This window comes from Sciurus carolinensis, chromosome 14, assembly GCF_902686445.1.
Source record: "Sciurus carolinensis chromosome 14, mSciCar1.2, whole genome shotgun sequence".
Taxonomy (NCBI): Eukaryota; Metazoa; Chordata; class Mammalia; order Rodentia; family Sciuridae; genus Sciurus; species Sciurus carolinensis.
This window is the reverse complement of record NC_062226.1, coordinates 44,346,297-44,372,102: the sequence shown is the minus strand read 5'-3', so window position 1 is coordinate 44,372,102 and position 25,806 is coordinate 44,346,297. Positions and strand designations below refer to the sequence as shown.

Here is a 25,806-nt window from a genome sequence, read left to right as displayed (position 1 = left end):
GAATGCTGCTACTACATCAATGAAACTGGACTGGTTGAGAAGAATATCAGAACTCTCAGGCATCTGAGTGAAAGGTTGAAGCAACAACAATCAAATGACTCCTGGCCAGGATGGCTGAACTTCACTCTTGTCACCTGGCTGACCTCTATTCTTACTACCCTATTTGTGATAGGATTTCTACTAATGAAAACATGTCTTCTCAGGTTTGCCCGGAACCCCATGAGTGAGGTTGCCAGGGTGACATACAACCAGATGCTCCTACACTCTTATATACACCTCCCCACCGACCTAGAACCCAAACCTTTTTCTCCCCACGACACTCCCTACAAGCAGGAAGTAGCCAGTGGACTCCGGCTCCCTATATCACCAAAAAGGTCAGAATGTTAGGTCAGGATTTGAGCAGCTATATGAGGGAGAGCAAAATGACTGAGGCAGCGGGCAGCGTGCCAAACAGCAACCAAACAGGGGCAGATAAACTTCACTGACCCTTACGTTCACCTATCACTCAGCAGGACCCCCTGCCTATTCTGGCCTATAAAGACCCTAGGGAAGCTGAGGTCACGTGCAATTTTCTCTGGCTCACCACACTGACCTGTACCTGGGGGGAGGGGGGGTGGCGGTTGTGCTGGGAATTTCACCTGAGAGTCAAATTCCAATAGCTTGCTTCGGCCACTTTCTGTCTGCTTTTGTTTGGTCACCAGCCTTGCCCTTGGGCTTACACCTACTTCACTGGCAGTTGGATTTGGAGGGTTAATCCTGAAGCTTGAAGGTACACTTAGAATCTTTGCAGAGGCAGAGGTGCGTGGGAACAGCTGGTGTTGGAATGTACTGACTCCTTTTACCACATTTAGCAAAGTCTTAGCTGCCTGATCCTCCTCCTTCATCAGGGGTATCCTACCTCTCCATCAGATCCCCCACCCACCTTTCACAGAGCACAGGATACCCCTTTCACATTGTGGATGGTGAAGGAAGAAAGGGTAAGACCACTCCACATGCATTGAACAACCTGTAAACACCTTACCCAACATTTGGGGTTCTTTTGGGGTCTGGTGCTCCCAGCAGTGGATGTGTGCTGGACCTTGCAGGGAGACCCAAACCTCAATGTGATCCTGGCTGCTTTCCTGGCCCCTAACCTCTGCTCTGATCTGGATCTGAGCTACAAGGGTTGACCTTGACCTTGCGGACAGGCAGGTGCCCTGCAGTTTTTCATTGTTTCTCATTATGAGGGGAGGGTGCCAGCTCCTCCCAGGAGGAGAGACAGATTTCCTTTCCCAAAATCATCTGGGTCACTTCCTGCCGACCCAGACTTTTAGAACTGCATGATCACATAGAAAGCCTGCAGGAAACACCCAGAATAGGATCCCTCCACCCCCACATCTCTGGACATGAGGAACAAAAGAAGAGAAAATAAGAGCTCACACATAAGGCTGCTGATCAGGGTGTGTAGAGCTAAGGCTGACTCTTGGGGATTCTGGGAAGGCTTGATTCCCACTTCTGAGGCAAGTGCTTGTGTTTCCTCACTCATGCCAGTCAATCTAGAGGAACTGACCCTAAGTACCACAGAAGGAAAAGCAGAGCAACAACTTACAACTCTAGAAATAGGAGAACAGAACGGAAATCCTCTTCGAGGACTGGGGAAAAGACAGATTGGGGACATCGGGGAAGTAAATAAGGGGACTTTTAGAATGGGGAGAAACCACAGATGAAGGAGGGACTGCTTTGCTTTGCCCTTTCTGGTGAAGCAGCTCAGAGGTCCAGAAAGCCTGTCTAGCAAATGCAGGTGTAGGGATGACCTGGAGGTGTAGGGATGGCCAGCATGACAAAAGCAAGACCTCTCCCCACCAGTCTGGGCTGAGTGACCCTCTCCTGGCTTGCAGAGGAGCACAGGGCACAAGAGACCAGTAGGGACTGCCTGACACCCTTTGTGAACCCCACCCAGCTCCCTCAGACATCTGGTTTGCATTTGACAATGATATCTACAAGCTGTACCAAGGGGTCTGAGGATGAGAAACCAGGTTTTTGAAATATGGTTAACATGTCTCTTTCGACCATTTTAGAGATTTTAGCCTAAGTAATGCTACACTCATTAACTATCTTTCTCTACAGTGCCTTACTTTAGAAGCAGAGATTCAAAATGGACTCTTACAACTATTTACACCTATTTAAAAAATTCTTAGTACCTCTCCAGGATGGGTGGACAGACGGATGGAGGGAAAAGATGGGAAGAGTTGGCAGTTGCCCCTGCCCAACCTGACATTCTTGCCACAAGATCCTTCCCACCTGTGGACTCAACAGGAGCACCTCCTGCTTTACTGGGTCCCCACCACAACTGTGGGTGCCTGAACTGGCAGTAGGGACCCTGGCACCCAACCTTGGGCTGTGCAAAGGGCATAGGAAATGGAAAAATTACCAGCAGGGCTGGTAGCATGGTAGCATGGGCTGCTGCTGAAGGCCACCCCACTGCCTCAGAAACTGCCAACTATGAAGAAAGGCCAGCACCTGTCCTACTTCCTCTTTTTATTTTTCAAGGGTTGAGTCTTAAATAGTCCATGGATACTGGGGATGGAGCTTCATCTTGTTCTCAACCAGTGGTGAGTGAGATTCAGGAGTAAACGGAGACTGAAGGGCTCCAAGAGTAGAAGGTGGGAGAAGTGGCAGGTGAGAAGAGTGTGTCTGTTCTCCCTGGGGATGGAGGATCACAGGCACCTAGTGAGCTAAAGGTAGGGCAACAACTTCCCAGGAGCTGAAAGAACACTTGAGTTAAGGCACCCGAGTCCTCTGGGCTACAGGGCCTACCTTGATCCCAAAGTCCTTTGACTTATGTTGTAACTTTGAATATTCACTTTCCTGAATTATGGAAAGAAATTTAGTTTGGAAGCAGATTGTAGCTTTGCCCTTCTTTAGTGCAAGACCTCCAGTAAGTATCTGGCTTACCTGAGTTTTCATTTCTTAATTGGTAAAATAAACTCATCTTTCATAGGGTAGTAGTATTCAATGTGACATAAAGCACTGAAGTGTCTAGTATCAAGGATGCACTCAAAAAGGGGAAAGTATTGCTGTGGTGAGAATTGATGGCAGCAATGGAACTTGCCCCATTCCTACTCTCTCCCCACATCCACATATCCACAAGATACCTGATGCATGCTCTAATATCCTTCTGCTTGCAACCAATTCTACAAAGGAAATACCAGCCGTATTCCATTTCTTGTGTTTGTAAATTCAAATACTCTCAGCATGGATACCCACATAGATCATGAATAACTTTGAATTAATATTTGAAATGCTTTTTTTTCTTCCAAGGGAGAACAATGATCCTGGACACCTGAGGGGAGAGAGTAGGGCACTTCTAAAAGACTCAGTCCTTGAATCTCTATCTAGGAATTTCTGGAATCCCCTCTTCCTTTGTTTTCTGAAACAATATTTTATCCCAAAGGATAAAGGGCACTGAGAAATGGAAAAACAAACAAACAAACAAACTTTTTGTCTTTAAGAGGAGCTTCTTGGTTTTGAAACTTTTGATGTATGCCAAAGTTTTTAACCACTAATTTAGTTTCATGTGTTGATGGAAAAACTGTTTAGCTATGAAAACTGAGCCAGGTGTGTTGATTTGCTTCATGGTGATGTTGGTGTTGAGGCATAGGTAGTTGTGAGTCTCCAAAAAATCCTCAAAATGCCCCCAAAAGGTAAATATGTCAGTATATTTATTTAGAAATGAATGAGTTTATACTGAATACATTTCATAAGTCACTGTTCAAGGATTGTCTTACTTGCTGATTTGTCCACACCATAAATTATTTCCTTCTACATTTCCCTTTAACTTTTAGAACTGAGGTAATTTTTATTGTATATAGCCTTCTCTTAAGACACCAGAAAATTTGATTGTCACCAGTTTCAAAACGATGACAGTAATGTGAGACAGAATGATCTTCTTTGTGTGCATGATAAAAGAATAAAAATTATCTAGTCATCACTAGGTTCCTCACTCATGGGTAAATCTGACTCATTTAAGAATGTTTCATCTGAGCCTGTGGAAGTCAAATCTGTCATGTTTCTATATCTTGACATTCCTGATCTTCTTGCATCTGAGGATGTGGTAGGCCAATATGTGCTGCTCCCTCCACTCTTAGAAAAAGATGTATCTGATACACCTCCTGATGGCTCATAGTAAGATCGGTGTGCCAGATGTGGGTTGACGGCGTATTCATTTTCTAAATCTTTGTATCTGAAAAAGAATAAAAGCACGTTTTTAATAGTGTAGCTTTCTAAGCTAATGCTTGTGTGAATGTAAAGCATGATACAAACCTCAAGACTAGAATTTAGAAACCAATTTACTGAAACAGTAAAGATTACTATAATGAAAGTTTAATAAGAAATATGTAAATGAGGAATTAGGGAGAATAAATGACTTGGATACAAATTTTAATAGAACAGAGAAATGCACCTTTCATCAAAAACATCATGATCAGAAGAATTAATTAGCGATAATTATGAACAGTAAGCAATTGTTAGGATTTCTCCAAGGAATCTTTTAGATTTTGTAGAAATTTTTAAATAAACAATCCTCTTTTCAGGTTTGAGTTGAATTTAATATTTTCATAAGAACAAATGAATAGACCTGAATATATAAAGGAGACAAATTTGTTTGATTGTCATGCTTGAATAAAAAATGTAAGACCCTAAGCAGATGTGGTAGTTACAGCACACTTTCTTCTTCCAAGGTTTTATAAACATAGAGCATTGTCAACATAGCCTGTTTCCTTTCCAATTGACTAAGATTATTTCTTTCCCCAGATAATGATTTAAAATATTGGGGAAAAGTTCAGGTGGGATATTGCCTGAGATGCTCCCATGCTCCTTTGGAATAGGGGAAATGGAGTCAAACTGAAAGTCCAATAGCTCCATTATTTGAGCATTACATTATGCTAACAATTTACTCAGGACAGGATGGACTGAGCTTGACAGCACGCATCAGTTATGAACACTGCAGATGTTGGCAGGCTTACCTCAGCCTCTTCAGTTTGTACAGTGTGGCAGTACAGAATGCCAGGAGAGTGACAAAAAGGAGAAGGGTCATCAACGAGATGCCCAGCATTAATTTGAGCTTGATATCCTCTAGCGCTGACAGTCGGTCTTTTTCTTCTGAGATATCAGAGTCTGATGAAGAGAAAGAAAATGCAATGGACAGCACTCTTGGAGGAACTGTCCTTAGCTCCATTTTACAGGATCTCAGCAGTTCATGAATTTTCCCATTGCACACAGCTAGTAAGTGGCAGAGTCTGGCTTGAAACCCAGGTTACCAGATGTCAAAATGTGTATGCAGCAGATTTTCTCCCTGACTTTACTAGAAACCAGTTTAAGTAATCTATCATCCCTGAAGAGATGACTATTAATATGATTAATGTACATGCAAGGAACTAGTGCTTCAGAAGAGAAGGGTGATGTTCTGCTGTTGCAACATGTACTGGTTGTTCTTTGATATAGAAGGATGGTGTATGCAGGCCTTCTCCATAAGGCTTAAGGGCTATTTGCCTTTAATTACTGAGATGATTAAATCTGGTGTACTTGACATTGCATCAAGAAATGCAAACAACATTTTTAACTTGGTAAAATAAGTTAAATCAAAGGATGATGTGAAGAAGGTTACTAAAACTAGTAATGAAAAGGTCTCTTTACTGCCAGATCATCTTTTCCTGAATATTCATCTGACTTAATAAACTTTATTGAATGACTTTAGATGACTAGGTTATCACTTCTTCCCTTTATCACAATTCCTCCTAACCCCATTCCAAATGTTCCAAAGGGTCTTCCTTGTACATAATAGTTAATAAGCAATGACAAATCCCCATGCCTAAGTTCTCTGATTTGTAAAACTTACATTGGTCAAAGTGGGATCTTAGACCATGTGGAAAGAAATGTATAGTACAGTCAATGGCTGTAAGCTGACTTTGAGATCAATTGTTTGGAGAGTAATCCAACAAATTGTTAAAATGGACAATTCTCCTAAGTTGCTTTTCTGTTTCCTGAAAGGCTCTTTATTCACTTAGCTTGGTTCACTAAGTTCACTAAGCAAGACTCTGTCTCAAAATGAAAACTAAAAGGGCTGGGATGTGACTCAGTGTTTAAGTACCCCTGGGTTCAATCCCCAGTACAGGGGGGGAAAAAAGAGGTTTGTTCATAGTACAATTATCAAGGACAGGGTCAGAACCAGGGAAGAGTTGGAATTCCTAATTGCTGAAAGTTACAGAATAGCTAGTTACAGGTGTGAGCAGATTTTTGCTCTAAGCCTCAGTTTCTTTATCTGTAAAATGGAAATAAAACCAACTTCACAGAGTTGATGTGAGTACTGACATAATAATGTAGTAAAAGTTCTAGAATGCCTGGTATGTGCTCAGTAAATGATAGAAAATCAATCAAGCCAAATTTAATCACTTCAGTTAAAGAAAAGACAAAGCATTTCTAAAATGACCCAGCCTTAGTGATCCCTGTGTATAACATTTCTAAACAAAAAAGACTCATTCCATTTTCTTGAAGTACCACAAGGCAAATGGCGACATTCTTCAAATAATTCAGTACAGAACTGAAGTGACAGGTCTTGGATGTATTACCAGATATTTTCTTTTTCCATTATTTTTTGTAGGACAAGCATTTGAGGGAAAATTGACACTGCTTTTTCATAAAAGTTTTCATTCAAACTAGGAATTGTTTTAAAACTAGGAATTTGTTTTAAAAATGCAATCACTCTGTCAATGTAAAGTGCATTCAACAACAAGAAGTCACATTCATTACTAGTGAGAGTGTGCCGTAGTACAGCCACTCTAGAGGACAGTGTGGTAGTTTTTTACAATGCTAAACATAGTCTTACCACATGCTCCAGCAGTTGTGCTCTTAGGTATTTACCCAAATAGTTGAAAACTTATGTCCACACCAAAGCCTGCACACATGAGTTTATAGTAACTTTATTCATAATTACCAAAATTGGAAGCAAAGATGATGTCCTTCAATGGGAGAATAAACTGGCTACATCCATATGATGAAATATTAATGATAAAGGACATAAGCAATTAAGTCACAAAAAGATATGAAAAAATTTTAAATGATGCTGCTAAGTGAAAATGAACACTCTGAAAAAGGCTATATACTGTATGATTCCAAATATATGACATTCTAAAAAAGACAATACTAAAGAAGCAGAAAAAAAATGGTTGCCAGGATTCAGAGGAAGATAGGAATGAATGAATGAATTGTTGTGGGGGAGCAGAGGGGACTTGGGGGTAGTAAAACTTGTGTATTATACTGTTATTGTGGACACAGACATTACACGTTTGTTAAAACCCAAAGAACTGTACAATACAAAGTGTGAACCTTAATGTGAACTATGAACTTTAGTCAATCATACTGTATCAATCTTACTTCAGGAACTTTAACAAATGTGACACACCAATGCAAGATGTTAATAATAGGGGAAACTGAAGGCGGGTAAGATGTGGGACCTCTCTGTACTTTAAGCTAAATTTTTCCTTAAGCCTAAAATTCCTCTGCAATTAAACCTTCATTTTTTTAAAAAAAGACTGCATTCTCTGTATTTTCACTCACCTATTACTCTATTTTGTTTCTCTGGTTCAGGAATAGAAGCTATGAAGCAGTCATCTGCAAACTGGTAACTGGAGAAGAATATTCAGGAACCGTAACTCTCCTAAAACAGGAAATGTCCTCTCTCATGTGATGCTGGCCACCAGGACACCCTCCTGCATACACTACACTTTTCTAGGAAAATAATATCGCCAAGAGACACTAAAACATGTGAGTATTTGTGTATTTGTCCTGTGTTCTTACCTGGAATTGGTTGAAATAATTGATCTCTATCATCCATGCTCCCTGTTGTTCCATTTATAGCTGTTAAAACAATAGATTGGTGTTATGGCAAATAGCAATCTCTAGGTAAAATTAATGTATGTGTATGATTTGTGTGTTTACATAGGAGGTAGGGCCTTTTCTCAGTATTCATGATAGTTATGTTCTGTATAGTAAACAGAACTCTAACTCTGGCTTGAAGAAAGCTTACCTAACACGTATATCTTCTCCATGAGGCACATCACTGCCTTCTTGCATTTAGGAAAATTAACTAGCCAATGTAACACTACTGTTGGGGGCCCAGCTCAAGAGATGACTGAGTGTACTTGTCAGGAGATTAAAAATATTTGAAGTTCTGCTGATGTCCAAATAGCCTTGAAGATGTTGAAAGTACGGATTTTTGAGTGACAAAGGGATCATGGTGAATAGATGATACAGAATGGGCAGTGAGGATTCACAGAACAGGGTGTATTTTCCACATTTACCATGCATAGATATCTGTGTGGTACATAGATTTATATGTAAGTATATCTATGTGCATATTTATTTATACATGCAGGCATAGACTGGTTTGTACAGGTGTGCCTATATATTTATGATATACATACAACTTTTGTGCTTGCATTTATCTTGATACTTTGTATCTCTGTGTGTTTATGTGCACCCTATTGCAAACACAGAGAGGGACTATATTGTGCAAGAACCTTATTTAAAAATTTTAATCATGAATTAAATTGAATTATTTGATTTTAACCTCTGTAGGAGAATAAAACTTTTTGCACGGGAGAATACAAAACTGTGTGACTTTATCACCTCTTTGGGTTTGTATGGCATTTGCTATTACATATGGTGACAAAGCATTATTTGTTCTACAAGTATTTAGACTGATCTTGGCTCTTTTATACAAAATTTTAGAAAACTAAAACATGTCCCCAACTGCCTAACTGTATGAATTTACCTTTAGCCAACATTGTCCAAAATGCAGGCACATTTGGTGTTGTTCCTGTTTAAAAAGAAAAAGGATAACATAGTAAGGTAATTTGGATCTAGTAGTATTCATTCGTTTAGTAATTTTGCAATCACATCTTGTACTTCTGTGTGCCACACCCTGTAGTTTCAATTAACGGTACAGGAGTGAACAAGGCCTGGGTTTTATGCTCAAGGTACCCATACTTAACTTTGGAGGCAGAGAAGAATAATTTTTGGTTTGTTGCAGAATAATTATACAAATAGACATGTAGTATACACAGAGCCTAGTTCATCTTGTGTGGTCTGAAAACCCTCCAAAAGGCATATGATGCCCCAGTATTGATGTAAAGTTCTAGTAATCAGTCCTCAGGCATACAAGGTGAGAAAAGGATCATTCTGGCTGTGAGCATGAGTTAACAGCAGTCATGGGCAGGTTCAATGAGCTCTTGGAGCTTCAGGTAGTAGTCTGGAGTAAAGAATATGGATGGGGGAATGTGACCAGAGAGGAGACTAGGAGGTTTTCACACTGGCCAGATCATTTCAGACTTGAATGCTTGATTAATAACCTAAACTGTGACCCGCACAGTAGTAGAAATTATTAAGAATATTTAAGACGGGGGAAACCAGCACAATCTGCTTTCCATCTTTAAACACAACAAAAAAGTAGATCAGGGTACTTTTTAAATAGCATTAAAGTGCAAACTATTTGAGAGTGATTATATTGGAATCATACTTGAATTTCCTGACCTGGAGAAAAAAAGGGTTTCATGTAATTACAGGTAAGCATTCATTATTTTCCACAAGACCACTCATTCAAGACCTTAGTGAAGAGCCACGGGTCCCTATGTCTTCACAAATATTTTATGAGGAATAATATTCTTGGCAGGAAATTAAAATGTGATTTTAATTTTGTATGAATTTTGTAGCTTCCCACTCCCTTGAATAATCTTAGGAAACACTCATCACTGACTAACCAGAGATATGTTTATTCCCCAAGCAGATAGAAATTTTTACATTCCTCAAGATTTAAATTACATTTAAAATATATTAAATATATTTAAATCTATATAAATATACTCACTCACATAAATATGTATAAGTATTTTATTTTATATATTTATAAATATATGTTCATGTATACATATATTTTATCTGTTCACTCATACATATATATTTATACATGTAAAATGTATTAAAATTTGTAAAAATTCTCAGTTTCTATTCATTGTCAGATACATCTAAAATTTAACTTAGTCATTAACAACTTAAAAGATTTTATAGTGACTTTAAAATGTAGTAGTATGAATTCTTTAAGCATGCAATTCCTTTACATAATGCTCAGAGTAGTGAAACTTATCATTTTAAATCATATAATGACATGATCCAGATATGAATACAGTAGAGTAGTTTTAATACTTTGCCGATGTTTATGAAAGGGTTCTTCAGTTGGTTCTTTACTTGTGTTGACCGCTTTATCTAGGAAAAGGGATAAAGAATTATTAGTATGTGAAAATGTTGGCTAATCATCTGTGATTAAGCAAATTTTGAAGCAAAAATGCAACACAGACAAGGAGAGAGAAGAGAAGGAAGAGAAAGATGATGTTTTCTAGAAATAACTTACAGAGGGGAAAGGAGAAGGCACTGAAGAACGAGATTTTGTGGTGATGAGCTGCCTGAGGTGGGGTTAACATACCTATGACTTGAGAGAGAGGAAAAGCAGGGCACAGGGCCACAGGGCCACAGGGCCACAGGGCCTCTAGAGGTCTGGGAGAACTACTGGCTGAGACACTTGGCTTCAAATGAAATGATACCTGCCGTCCAGCCTGATTGCTGTTCAGTGTGATGACATGAAGAGGAGGCACCAGGAGTGTCCTTGTCAATTGCAAACAGAATTTGGGATACAAGGATCTGGGACTGCACATGGGATCTGCAGGCCCATTCAACACATATCTCAGTCTCTAATGTGTCTGTCTGGAGGTGCATCACTGAGAGAGGGTGTGGGGACATTTGTGACTAGAGGCCCATTTTCCTCCATGTAGTTGGCAATACTGGTTAACTGCTGAATGCAGGAGCCAGTGTAAGTTCCATATGGAGTTCAAACCTTCCCAGGAGTGGGGTTTGAACAGAGAGGCAGAATAAATCCAGACTGAGCCCACAAACCCATTTCAGGCATCCTGCTGACAAGGGAGGGTGGAAAGGGAAGCCCATTACTGGAGCTGATGCTGATTCAGGTGGGACTCAAATGAATGGTAAGTAATCTTTAAACTCTGCTAGGCAATCATCATCCTCTTCTTGGGAGAGGAACAGCTGGTGGCATCAGAACACCCCCTTTCCCTCCCAGCCTTAGGGACTATACTGGGCCAGTGATCTTCAAAGTTATCCAGGAGATCTTCATTGCCTGAAGGGACTGTCCTCTAGGGCATTCCTACCATGGCAGAGTGTCTCCTCTGTCACAGTCCTCTTAAACCCTTATCCCTAGCCAACTTTCTCTGACAATCCCCTGGGGGCCTGGACTGTGAGAGTACAAGTGAGGGTTTGGACATCTTTTTCTTGAATCCTGTGGTTCTCAGTAGCCCACATCCTGAGGAGTTTTGAGCTACCTGCACTGCTTGAGAGCTGGCTATCTGGATCTTGTTGCACACACCTCAAGATGTTTGCTGTGCACAAGCCAGATTCCCAGGAGGGATTATCTAATTAATGTTTGCCTTGGAAATGTCACTATCTCACAAAGTTTGGAATTGCTCAGAAATATTCCATTATTGCCAATGCTTAATTATAATTAAGTAAAAAAAAAAAATAACAGAAAAGAGCAAAAATGTAGGTTGAATAAGGATGCATAATTTCCTAGAATCTTCAATTCAGTTCTTTGATTTTTCTTTCCATGCAGACCCAAAATATGAGGTTTGGAATTGTAAGAGCCTCTCTGCCTTTTGAAATTATCCGGGCAATGGACATGAGCCTCAAAGGTAGAGCATGGGAGGAAGTATAAGGAAAACCCTAAGGATAACCCAGAAGTAGCTGGGTCCCTGCCTCATAGCATGTACTATACAGGGAGAATTTTAATTTTATTAAGGAACAAAAACTTCTTTCCTACACACCACCCTCTAGTGGTTCCTTAAGGACTTTCACATGTACAACAGTGCCTTTCAGTACTTACAGTGCTTTACAGCAAATCTCAGACCAGTTGTTGCTGTGACAGTTATTTCAGACTCTGTACCTTGTGGATTTTTTGTGGTGAACACATCTAAAAACACAAAAATCAAGTCTTCAGCAACCAGCCAAGTCACTTCTTGCTTATTTTTCTTCATAGGATTTTTTCCTTAAAACATATGCACTAATTCTAAACAACAGAAAAGAAAGGTTGTAAGAAATGTGAGTAATTTTTTATTTTCAAAATGAGACAGTGGGGCAAGAGTCAAACTGAAAATTCATGAGGATTGCTCAGTCCCACAATACATATACTAAAACTGGAATTTTATAGAGATCATAACCCCTGCACAAGAAAATCAGGCAAATTCATGAAGCGTCCCTTGTTTTCTCTTTATTTTTGCATGTAAATGGTCTTAATTCTCTAATTAAAAGACATAATCTAGTACATTGGTTTAAAAATCAAGACCCAATTGAATGTCGTCTCAAAGAAACATACCTCACAAGCAAAGGCATTCACAAACTGAAGGTGAAAGGGTAGTGATTTTTCATGCAAATGGGATCTGAGAGCAAGGAGAAGTAACCACTCTACTATCAGACAAAGCAGACATCAAGCCAAAAATAGAAGTGACAAAGAAAATCATTGCATATCAGTAAAGGGAACAGTCCACCAAGAAGATATAGTGTTGGTGCACCCAATTTTATAAAACGAACATTTGATATGATGGTATTGGCAGACTTCAATACAATAATAGTGGGGGGTTTCAATCTACCACTCTGAAACAGGTCATTTCAGATAGAAGAAAATCATGGACTCATCATATTTAAACTTTATGATAGATCTAGAACTTAACAGAAATACACAGAATAATTTATCCAACTACTTTATCCAACTACAGCTGCATATACTTTCTTTTAAAAAAGTTTAATTGTTATTTGTTCTAATTAGTTGTACATGACAGAAGAAAGCATTTATACAGTTTGATAGCTCATACATAAATGAGTGTAATCTCTCATTTGAGTCACTCATGGAACATCGTCCAAAATTGACCACATACTAGTACATAAATCAAGTCTTCAAAGACAAAGTTTGAAATAATCTCTTGACTCTTCCCAGATTATAATAGAATAAGAAATCAATGAAAAAAATAACTGGAAGCTATGCAAATACATATCGGATAATCAACAATACATTTTTGAATGATAAGTATATCACTGAAAAAATTAAGGGGGGGAATTGCAAAATTCTTAGAATTATACAAAAATGGGGACACAACATACCAGAGTCTCTTGGATACAGTGAAGGCAATTCTAAGAGGAAAATTTAATGCTTCGAGTGACTCTATTTTAAAAAGAGAGAGAGAGAGAGGTTTCAAATAAATAAACTAGTGACACGTCTTAAGGTCTTAAAAAAACAAGAGGAAACCACTCCTTAAATTAGTAGAAGGAAAGAAATAATAAAAATTATGACTGAAATTAATGAAATAGAAACTATAAGAACAATATAAAGGATCAATGAAACAAAGAGTTGGTTCATTGAAAAAATAAACAAGTTTTATAACCTCCTAACCAAGCTAACCAAAATAGAGAAAGAGAAGACTCAAACTAACAAAATTAGAGATAAAAAGTATTATAACAGGTAAAAATGAAATCCAGAGGAACCTAAGGGACTATTTTTAGAACTTTTATTCCAATAAATTGGAAAATCTAGAAGAAATGGAGAAGTGTTTAGACACATAAACCTTACTGAACCATGAGGATATAGAAAACCTAAACAGACCACCAACAAATAAGAAGATTGACATGGTAATTAGTCTCTCACTGGGGAAAAAAAAAATCCTAGAACTGGGCATAATCACAGTTGAATTTTACCAGATCTTTAAAGAACTAATGTCTATACTCCTCAAGTTATCCCATGAAACTGAAAGAGAGAGACTGCTTCTAAACTTATCCTATGAAATCTATTTCACCCTAATACCTAAACTGGATTAGGACCTTTCAAGGAAAGAAAACTATAGACAAACATCACTGATCATTATAGATGCAAAAATGCTCAGTAAAATATGAGAAAATCAAATTCAAGTACACATTAAAAAGACCATATACCACAATCAAGTTGGTTTCATCCCAAGGATGCAAGCATGGTTCAACATATACAAATCAATAAATGCAATATACCACAAAAACAGAAATGAAGACAAAAACCATGCCATCATCCTAAGGTGCATAAAAAGCCATCAGTACAATTCAGCACACCTTCATGATAAACACCCTGAAAATAGGGACAAAAAGAACTTACCTTAACATCATAGAGAATATACATTGTAAACTCAAATCCAACATCATACTGAGTAGGAAAAATCTGAAAGCATTTCCCCCAAAATCAGGAACAAGAAAAAGATACCCACTTTTATCACATCTACTCAATATAGTACTTAAAATTTTAGCCAAAGCAATTAGGCAAGAGAAAGAAAGAAAAAGGATAAAAATAGGAAAGGAAGAAGTCAAATTATCCCTATTTGCAGATAGGATCCTATACTTAGAAGACCATAAAGTTTCTACCAGAAGACTTCTAGAACCGGTAAACAAATTCAGCAAAGTAGCAGGATAAAATTTGGCATACAAAAATCAATAGCTCTTCTACATACCAATAATGAATCTACTGAAAAAAAAAAAAACCCTCAGGAAAACAATTTCATTCACAATAGCTTTTTAAAAAATACCTAAGAATAAACCTAACCAAGGATGTGAAATACTTCTACAATCCAAATAAAAGAACACTGAAAAAAGAAATGGAAGAAGGTGCTAGAAGAAAGACTGTCTATAGTCAAGGACCGGCAGGATTAAAATTGCTAAAAAGACATATTACCAAAAGCAATCAAAAGATTCAGTGCAATCCCCATCAAAATACCAATGATAGTCTTGACAGAACTTTAAAAAATATCCTAAAATTTGTGACAGAACAAAGAACCCAGAATAGCAAAATCAATCCTGAGCAAAAATAGCAGTTCTGGAGGGATCACAATACCTGATTTCAAATTATACTGTAGAGCCATAATAACAAAAGCAGCAAAGTTCTGGCATAAAAAACAGACAAGTAGGGGTTTTCAAGATGGCGGACTAGAGGGCGGCTGCGTTTCATGTTGCACCAGGACGCAGGATTCAAAAGAGGAGATAGTGAGAGACTTGGGACCAACTCAAAGCCGCCAGGTGAGTCTCTCCTGTTGGGGAGGTGTCCCAGATGGGGCGGTAGCCCCGGAACGCAGGGAACTTTGTGAAGTAGAGTTGCCCGGTGAGACGCCCCTCCCCCCCGCTGGAGCGGTAAACACGGGCCACTGGGATCATCATAGAGGAGGCGGCTCAGCACAGCGCTTGGACTCGGAGCAACCACTGGGGCTCCGGGTGGCTGCCTGAGGAGGAGCTGCGTGGCGAGCTGTTTGGACTCAGAGCGACTACTTCTGAACACCGGGGGGCTGCCCTGAGGAAGAGGAGAAGCGTGGCGGGTCGCTTGGTCTAGGAGTGACTGCATCAGAGCCACAGGCGGTTGCCAGAGGAGGAGCTGCATGGTGAGCTGTTTGGACTCAAAGCGACCGCTCCTGAACACCGGTGCCTGCCTGGAGGAGGAGCGCGGTGGGTCGCTTGTTCTCCGAGCGACTGCTCCTGAACACCTGGGGAGCTACCCCAAGGAGGAGGAGGAACAGGGCGGATCACTTGGACTCAGAGTGACTGCCTAGGGCTAGGGGCGGTTGGCGGGAGGAGGAGACACGAAGTGAGTTGCTTGGACCCCTAGTGACTGCGTCGGAACACTGGGTGGCTGTCTGGAGGAAGAGGTGTGTGGCGGGTCTCTGGGTCTCGGAGCTATTGTACAGGGCTCCAGGTGGCGACTCAGAGGAGGGGCCGCATAGCCAGGCGATTAGGTGCAGAGCAGGGTCCCAGGAGCTAGGTGGCTTCTTGCTGGAAGAGCTGCACAGAGACACGCCTATGGGCGGAGCGAAGTTTCCAGGACTGTGGGCATATTCTCTGAGGAGAGGCAGCCTAAGGAGACTCGTCTGCGAAGGGTGAGGCTCCCTGGCCCAGGAGGTAGGTCCGGGCCCCTGGGAACGTTGCAGAGGAAGACAGCCCAGACCAGGCGGTAGTTGTAGATTGAGGGGAACCTCTAGGAGGGGAACTGACCAGCGAGTCCTCCCCACCGGGTGAGTCTTCCCTGCCAGGTGAGGTTTTCCCACAAGGACGGTAAAACCAGAGACACAGGCACAAACAGGCCTTGCCTCAGCCCGCAGCCTAGTTCCCCTTTGGATGACCATTGGTCAACAAGTGGAGGCACCTCTGCCCACTATCAGGGAATATACCCCACCTGAGGGTCACCAACCCTAGAGAGGCAGCTTCCTTGTGGAGCACCACATTAACAACTTCCTCCAAGACTTCAGGCTACTGAGGGATAATAGGGGATATACTAGCAATCTTCAGGGACATTATAAGTCAATAGAGGAAATCTGCAATATCTTAATGATCCACTGATTCCTGAACAATGTGAGAAAACAAGGGAAGAAAATGCCCCAAACAAATCTAGATGTTACATCAATAAAATCCAACGACAGCATGGCAGAAGAAATGACAGAAAGGGAGTTCAGAATGTACATAATTAAAATGATCAGGGAAGCAAACAATGAGATGAAAGAGCAAATGCAGGCATTGAATGATGAGATGAAAGAGCAAATGCAGGCATTGAATGATAGCACCAATCGACAGTTAAAAGAGCAAATACAGGAAGCAAAAGATCATTTCAATAAAGAGTTAGAGATATTGAAAAAAAACAAACAGAAATCCTTGAAATGAAGGAAACAATAAACCAAATGAAGAACTCCATAGAAAGCATAACCAATAGGATAGAACACCTGGAAGACAGCACCTCAGATATTGAAGACAAAATATTTAGCCTTGAAAACAAAGTTGAACAAACAGAGAAGATGGTAAGAAATCATGAACAGAATCTCCAAGAACTATGGGGTATCATGAAAAGGCCACATTTGAGAATTATTGGGATTGAGGAAGACTTAGAGAAACAAACCGAAGGAATGAACAGTCTATTCAATGAAATAATATCAGAAAATTTCCCAAATCTGAAGAATGAAATGGAAAATCAAGTTCAAGAGGCTTATAGGACTCCAAATACACAAAATTACAACAGACCCACACCAAGGCACATTATAATGAAAATACCGAACATACAAAATAAAGACAGAATTTAAAGGCTGTGAGAGAAAAGAACCAAATTACATTCAGGGGGAAACCAATACGGATATCAGCAGATTTTTCAATCCAGACCCTAAAAGCTAGAAGGGCCTGGAACAACATTTTTCAAGCTCTGAAAGAAAATGGATGCCAACTAAGAATCTTATACACAGCAAAACTTACCTTCAAATTTGACGATGAAATAAAATCATTCCATGATAAACAAAAGCTAAAAGAATTTACAAAAAGAAAGCTAGCATTACAGAACATTCTCAGCAAAATATTCCATGAGGAAGAGATAAAAAGCAAAGAAGCAAATCAGCAAAGGGAGGAATTATCCTAAAGGAACTGTTAAATAAAGGAGGAACCAAGTTGTCAAAAAATAAATAAATAAACAAATAAAATTTAAAAAATGAACCAAATGACCGGGAATGCAAATCATATCTCAATAATAACCCTGAATGTTAATGGCCTGAATTCATCAATCAAAAGTCAGACTGGCAGATTGGATTACAAAGAAAGATCCAACAATATGTTGCCTGCAAGAGACTCACCTCATAGAAAGAGATACCCATAGACTAAAGGTGAAAGGATGGGGAAAAACATACCATGCACATGGACTCAGCAAAAAAGCTGGAGTATCCATCCTCATTTCAGATAATGTGGACTTCAAGCCAATGTTAGAAGGGATAAGGAAGGACATTTCATACTGCTTAAGGGAAGCATAAATCAGCAAGATATAACAATCATAAACATCTATGCCCCAAACAGTGGCTCATCCATGTATGTTAAACAAATCCTTCTCAATTTTAGAAATCAAATAGACCATAACACAATAATACTAGGTGATTTTAACATGCCTCTCTCACCACTGGACAGATCTTCCAAACAAAAATTGAACAAAGAAACCATAGATCTCAATAACACAATCAATAATTTAGACTTAACAGACATTTATAGAACATACCATCCAACCAAGAGTGAATACACTTTCTTCTCAGCAGCACATGGATCCTTCTCTAAAATAGGCCATATATTATGCCACAAAGCTAATGTTAGCAAATACAAGAAGATAGAGACACTACCTTGTATTCTATCAGATCATAATGGATTGAAGTTAGAAATAAATGAAAGAGGAAAAAACAGAAACTACTCCAACACCTGGAGATTAAACAATATGCTATTATATGATGAATGGATAACAGAAGATATTAGGAAGGAAATTAAAAAATTCTTAGAGGTAAATGAGAACAAAGAAACATCATATTGAAATCTCTGGGACACTATGAATGCAGTACTTAGAGGAAAATTTATTTCATGGAGCGCATTTAATAAAAGAAGTAAAACTCAACAAATAAAAGACCTAACACTACAACTCAAAGCCCTAGAAAAAGAAGAACAGACCAACACCAAAAGTAGTAGAAGACAGGAAATAGTTAAACTCAGAGCTGAAATCAACGAAATTGAAACAAAAGAAACAATACAAAAAGTTGACAAAATAAATAGTTGGTTTTTTGAAAAAATAAACAAAATTGATAAACCTTTAGCCACACTAACAAAGAGAAGACGAGAGAAAACCCAAATCACTAAAATTCGGAATGAACAAGGAAATATCACAACAGACACGACTGAAATACAAAACATAATTAGAAGCTATTTTGAAAATCTATACTCCAACAAAATAGAAAATTTCGAAGACATCAACAGGTTTCTAGAGACATATGAATTGCCTAAACTGAACGAGGAGGACATACACAATTTAAATAGACCAATTTCAAGTAATGAAATAGAAGAAGTCATCAAAAGCCTACCAACAAAGAAAAGTCCAGGACCAGATGGGTTCTCAGCCGAGTTCTACAAAACCTTTAAAGAAGAGCTCATTCCAATACTTCTCAAAGTATTCCATAAAATAGAAGAGGATGGAACCCTCCCAAACTCATTCTACGAAGTCAATATTACCCTGATACCTAAAACAGACAGAGACACATCGAGGAAAGAAAATTTCAGACCAATATCCTTAATGAACATCAACGCAAAAATTCTCAACAAAATTTTAGCAAATCACATACAAAAACATATTAAAAGATAGTGTACCATGATCAAGTGGGTTTCATCCCAGGGATGCAAGGTTGGTTCAACATCAGGAAATCAATAAATGTAATTCACCATATCAATAGACTTAAAGTCAAGAATCACATGATTATTTCAATAGATGCAGAAAAAGCATTTGATAAAATACAGCACCCCTTCATGCTCAAAACACTAGAAAAAATAGGGATAGTGGGAACATTCCTTAACATTGTAAAGGCCATCTATGCTAAGCCCATGGCTAATATCTTTCTAAATGGTGAAAAACTGAAAGCATTCCCTCTAAAAACTGGAAAGAGGCAGGGATGCCCTCTTTCACCACTTCTTTTCAATATCATCCTTGAAACTCTAGCCAGAGCAATTAGACAGACCAAAGAAATTAAAGGGATATTAATAGGAAAAGAAGAACTCAAACTATCCCTATTTGCTGATGATATGATTGTATACTTAGAGGAACCAGGAAATTCCACCAGAAAACTTTTAGATCTCATAAGTGAATTCAGTAAAGTAGTGGGATATAAGATTAATGCACATAAATCTAAGGCATTTTTATACATAAGTGATGAATCTTCAGAAAGAGAAGTTAGGAAAACTACCCCATTCACAATAGCATCGATAAAAATAAAATACTTGGGAATCAATCTCACAAAAGAGGTGAAAGACCTCTACAACGAGAACTACAGAACACTAAAGAAAGAAATTAAAGAAAACCTCAGAAGATGGAAAGATCTCCCATGTTCTTGGATAGGAAGAATTAATATTGTCAAAATGACCATACTACCAAAAGTGCTATACAGATTCAATGCAATTCCAATTAAAATCCCAATGATGTACCTTACAGAAATAGAGCAAGCAATTATGAAATTCATCTGGAAGAATAAAAAACCCAGAATAGCTAAAGCAATCCTTGGCAGAAAGAGTGAAGCAGGGGGTATCGCAATACCAGATCTTCAACTCTACTACAAAGCAATAGTAACAAAAACGGCATGGTATTGGTACCAAAATAGAAAGGTGGATCAATGGTATAGAATAGAGGACATGGACACAAACCCAAATAAACACAATTTTCTCATACTAGACAAAGGGGCCAAAAATATGCAATGGAGAAAAGATAGCCTCTTCAACAAATGGTGCTGGGATAATTGGAAATCCATATGCAATAGAATGAAACTAAACCCATATCTCTCACCATGCACGAAACTAAACTCAAAATGGATTAAGGACCTCGGAATCAGACCAGAGACCTTGCATCTTATAGAAGAAAAAGTAGGTCCAGAGCTTCAACATGTCACCTTAGGACCAGACTTCCTCAACAGGACTCCCATAGCACAAGAAATAAAAGCAAGAATCAACAACTGGGATAGATTCAAACTAAAAAGCTTTCTCTCAGCAAAGGAAACTATCAGCAATGCAAAGAAAGAGCCTACAGAGTGGGAGAAAATCTTTGCCAATCATACTTCAGATAGAGCACTAATCTCCAGAATCTATAAAGAACTCAAAAAACTCTACACGAAGAATGCAAATAATCCAATCAACAAATGGGCTAAGGAAATGAATAGGCACTTCACAGAAGATCTACAAGCAATCAACAAACATATGGAAAAATGTTCAACATCTCTAGTCATAAGAGAAATGCAAATCAAAACCACCCTAAGATTCCATCTCACCCCAATTAGAATGGTGATTATCAAGAATACAAGCAACAACAGGTGTTGGCGAGGATGTGGGGAGAAAGGTACACTCTTACATTGCTGGTGGGGCTGCAAATTAGTGCAACCACTCTGGAAAGCAGTGTGGAGACTCCTTAGAAAACTTGGAATGGAACCACCATTTGACCCAGCTATCCCACTCCTTGGCCTATACCCAAAGGACTTAAAATCAGCATATTACAGAGATACAGCCACATCAATGTTCATAGCTGCTCAGTTCACAATAGCCAGATTGTGGAACCAACCTAGATGTCCTTCAATTGATGAATGGATAAAGAAAATGTGGTATATATATACAATGGAATATATCTCCGCAATGAAGAATGATAAAATTATGGCATTTGCAGGCAAATGGATGAAACTGGAGAATATCATGCTAAGTGAGATAAGCCAATCTCAAAAAACAAAGGACGAATGATATCGCTAATAAGTGGATGATGACACATAATGGGTGGTGGGAGGGGTTAGTGTTAGGGTTAGAGTTAGGGTTAGGGAGGGGGGCAAGAATGGAGGAAGGAAGGACTGTATAGAGGGAAAAGAGGGGTGGGAGGGGTGGGAGGGAAGGGAAAAAATAACAGAATGAATCAAACAACATTACCCTATGTAAATTTATGATTACACAAATGGTATGCCTTTACGCCATGTACAAACAGAGAAACAACATGTATCCCATTTGTTTACAATAAAAAAAAAAAAAACAGACAAGTAGAATAGTGGAGTAGAAAAGAAGACAGAGAAAAATCCACACAGTTTTAGTCACCTGATTCTTGATAAAGATACCCAAAACATACAAAGGAGGAAAGACATACTTTTAAACAAATGGGTGCTAGGAAAACTGTATATCCATGTGCAGAAGACAACACTAGATCCCTGTATCTTACCCTGTATAATTGAACACAAAATGGATCAAAAATCTAAGAATTAGACCAAAAACTTTGCAACTATTAGAAGAAAAATAGGAGAAATGCTTCAGCATATGGGCATAGGCAAAGATTCCCTGATTAGGAACCTTATAGCTCAGGAAATAAAGCCAAGATTCAATAAATGTATTGCATCAAATTAAAAAGTTTCTGCTCAGAAAAGGAAACTAATAACAGAATGAAAAGACCCCTATAGAATGGGAGAAAAAAAATTTAAATTTTAAAATTTGCTCTTTTTAGTTATATACTATAGCAGGATACACTCTGAACATTATCACCTAGGTCAGGACCCTCAATCCACTGCAATTCAATCCCCAGCACTGTCCCACCCTGACCCCCACCCTGCTGCTTCCCTCCCCCACTCCATCAATCTCTCTTCAATCTATTAGTTGTTGCCTTTTTTTTTTTTTAAATTAGTGTCCTGTGATTATCCCTGATGCCAGGATCCACAGAGCCACATTCTTACATGCACACACGAAAGTTTGGTCAGAGTTCTTTCCATTGTTCTTTCCTTTTCCTGTCCTTTCTTCCTTCCCTTCAATCCCCTTCACCTATTCTACTGAACTTTTCTCTATTTTGATAAGATTTCCAGGAGAAAAATTTTTTCAGCTACTCCTCCAACAGAATTTATAAAGAACTCAAGAACTCAAAAAAATATATATCAATCAATAATATGAAAAGATATTCAAATCTTTCAAATCTTTAGTCATCAGGAAGATGCAAATCAAAACTACACTGAGATTCTCTCTCACTCCAGTCAAAATGGCAACCATCAAGAATGCAATTAACAGGATCACTGAGCCCACCCCCCCACACACCGAGAATGGATGCCAGTCGCTGAGCCCACCCTCCTCCCCCACTGCAGAGGGACACTGCGCCTGCCCACTGTGCTGACTCAGCACACCCTCACTGGGGTTCCCCAGCTTCTTTGCAGGCTGTTGCAGGCATTTGAATTATTTCTGAGGGTGTGGCCATCATCATTGGAAGGGCAGCTCCCTTCCTGAAACACCTACAGGAGACTGGAGGCCCTTTGACAGGTACCTCTATTTACTCACTTACATCCTATACCCTTCCCCATCCTCTTGCTCACAACTAGAAACAACACTGTAAATAGTAATCAAAGTCATCCTGTCTATTATAATAATGTTAAAGTCTTTATAGAAACTATCTGATTCAGGTCTGCATTTTCTCTGTATTGGGTGCTACTGGTATTGAGTTCCCCTTCAAAGGAGAGGTACTGGAAAATTGTAGGGTCATAATAAGCCTGCAGGGGGGAAACTTCAGTACCTCTGATCTTCACTGCTAGAGGGGAATATATAGAAACAATATGAAAAAACAGGGGAAGAAAGTGTTCCTAACAAACCAAGATGCTATTGCGATAGAATCCAATGACAGCATGGCAGTAGAAATGACAGAAAAAAGTTTAGAATCTGCATAATTAAAATGATCCATGAAACAAAAGATGAGATAAGAGAGCAAATGCAAGCAATGCATGATCTTTCCAGTAAATAGTTAAAAAATCAAATGCAGAAAGCAAAAGAATACTTCAATAAAGAGATACAGATTCTGAAAAAAAAATAGAAATACTTGAAATGAAAGAAATGATAAACCAAATTAAAAGCTCAATAGAAAACATCACCAACAGAATAGATCTCATTGAAGACAATCTCAGACAATGAAGACAAAATATTTAATCTTGAAAATAAAGTTGAACAAATTGAGAAGATGTTAAGAAGTTATGAACAGAACTTCCAAGAATTATGGGATACCATGAAAAGACCAAATTTAAGAATTATTGGGATTGAGGAAGGCACAGAAATACAAACCAAAGGAATGAACAACCTGTTTAACAAAATAATATCAGAAAATTTCCCAAGCCTGAAAAATGAAATGGAAAATCAAATACAAGAGGCTTACAGAACACCAGGTACACAAAATTACAACAAATTCACACCAAGACACATCATAATGAAAATATCTCACATACAACATAAAGATAGGATTTTAAAGGCTGCAAGGGAAAAGTGTCAGATTACATATAAGGGGAAAACAATACAGATATCAGCAGATTTCTCAACCGACTCTAAAAGCAAGAAGGGCCTGGAACAATATATTTCAAGTTCTGAAAGAACACAGATGCCAACCAAGAATCCTATACCCAACGAAACCAACCTTCAGATTTGATGATGAAATAAAATCTTTCTACAAACAACAAAAGTTAAAAGAACTTTCAAATACAAAGCCTACACTGCAGAACATTCTCAGCAAAATATTTCATGAGGAGGAAGTGAGAAACAACAATATATGTCAGCAAAGGGAGGAACTACCCTATAGAAAAAGTCAATCAAAGGAGAAACCAAGTCATGTTAAAAACCAAAAATAACCCAAAATGACCAGGAATACAAATCATATAACAATAATAACCCTGAATGTTAATTGCCTAAACTCAATAGTCAAAAGACATAGACTGGCATATTGGATTAAAAAGAAAGACCCAACAATATGCTGCCTTCAAGAGACCCATCTCATAGAAAAAGACATCCACAGACTAAAGGTGAAAGGATGGGGAAAAACATACCATGCAGGTGGACCCAGTGAAAAAGCAGGGGTCTCCATCCTCATATCAGATAAAGTGGACTTCAAACCTAAGTTAGACAGATGGGATAAAGAAGGACATTTCATACTGCTTAAGGGAAGCATAAAACAGGAAGACATAATAATTTTAAATATTTATGCCCCAAACAATGGAGCATCTATGTACATCAAACAGACCCTTCTCAACTTTAAGAATCAAATAGACTAAAACACAATAATAGTGGGGAACTTTAACACACCACTCTCACCATTGGATAGATCCTCCAAACAAAAACTGAACAAAGAAACTATAGAACTAGATAATACAATCAATGATGTAGACTTAATGGACGTTTACAGAGTATTTCATCCATCATTGAGTGAATATACTTTCTCCTCAGCAGCTCATGGATCCTTCTCCAAAATTGACCATATGCTATGCCACAAAGAAGCCATTAATAAATACAAAAACAGAGATACTACCTTGTATCCTATCAGACCATAAGGAAATGCAATTAGAAATCAATGATAAAATAACAGACAAAAACTACTCCAACACCTGTAGACTAAATAATATGCTATTGAATGAAGCATTGATAACAGAAAACATAAGGGAGAAGATAAAAAAAAGTTCTTAGAGGTAAATGAGAAAGATGATACAACACATCAAAATCTCTGGGACGCTGTGAAAGCAGTATTAAGAGGAAAGTTCATTGCATTGAGCTCATTCAATAAAAGAATAAAAAGTCAACAACTAGATGACCTAACATTACATCTCAAAGCTCTAGAAAAAGAAGAACATATTCACACCAAAAATAGTAGAAGACTGGAAATAATTAAAATCAGAACTGAAATCAATGAAATTGAAACGAAAGAGACAAATTAAAAAATTGACAAAACAAAAAGTTGGTTCTTTGAAAAAGTAAACAAAATTGATAAACCCCTAGCCACACTAACAAAGTGAAGGAGAGAGAAAACTCAAATTACTAGAATTTGTGATGAAAGAGGAAAGATCACGACAGACACCATTGAAATACATAATATAATTAGAAGCTACTTTGAAAATATATACTCCAACAAAATAGAAAATGTCGAAGACATTGACAAGTATTTAGAGACATATGATCTTCCCAAACTGAATCAGAAAGACATACACAATTTAAACAGATCAATTTCAAGCACTAAAATAGAAGAAGCCATCAAAAGCCTACCAACCCAGAAAAGCCTGGGACCAGACAAATTCTCAGCTGAGTTCTACAAGACTTTCAAAGAAGAACTTATACCAGTACTCCTCAAAGTATTCCAGGAAATAGAAA

The 25,806-nt window shown here is 38.5% G+C and overlaps 1 protein-coding gene across 1 annotated transcript in view; it reads right to left on the bottom strand.

The window, feature by feature from the left end:
* Nucleotides 1–3,960: 3,960 nt before the first annotated feature.
* Nucleotides 3,961–25,806, bottom strand: part of Eqtn (equatorin) — a 33,680-nt gene continuing 11,834 nt past the window's right edge. Inside the window, 5 exon segments of the mRNA XM_047524010.1 lie at nt 3,961–4,222; nt 5,004–5,154; nt 7,834–7,893; nt 8,810–8,854; nt 11,978–12,064. Of these exon segments, the coding sequence (XP_047379966.1) occupies nt 3,961–4,222; nt 5,004–5,154; nt 7,834–7,893; nt 8,810–8,854; nt 11,978–12,064 (605 nt within the window).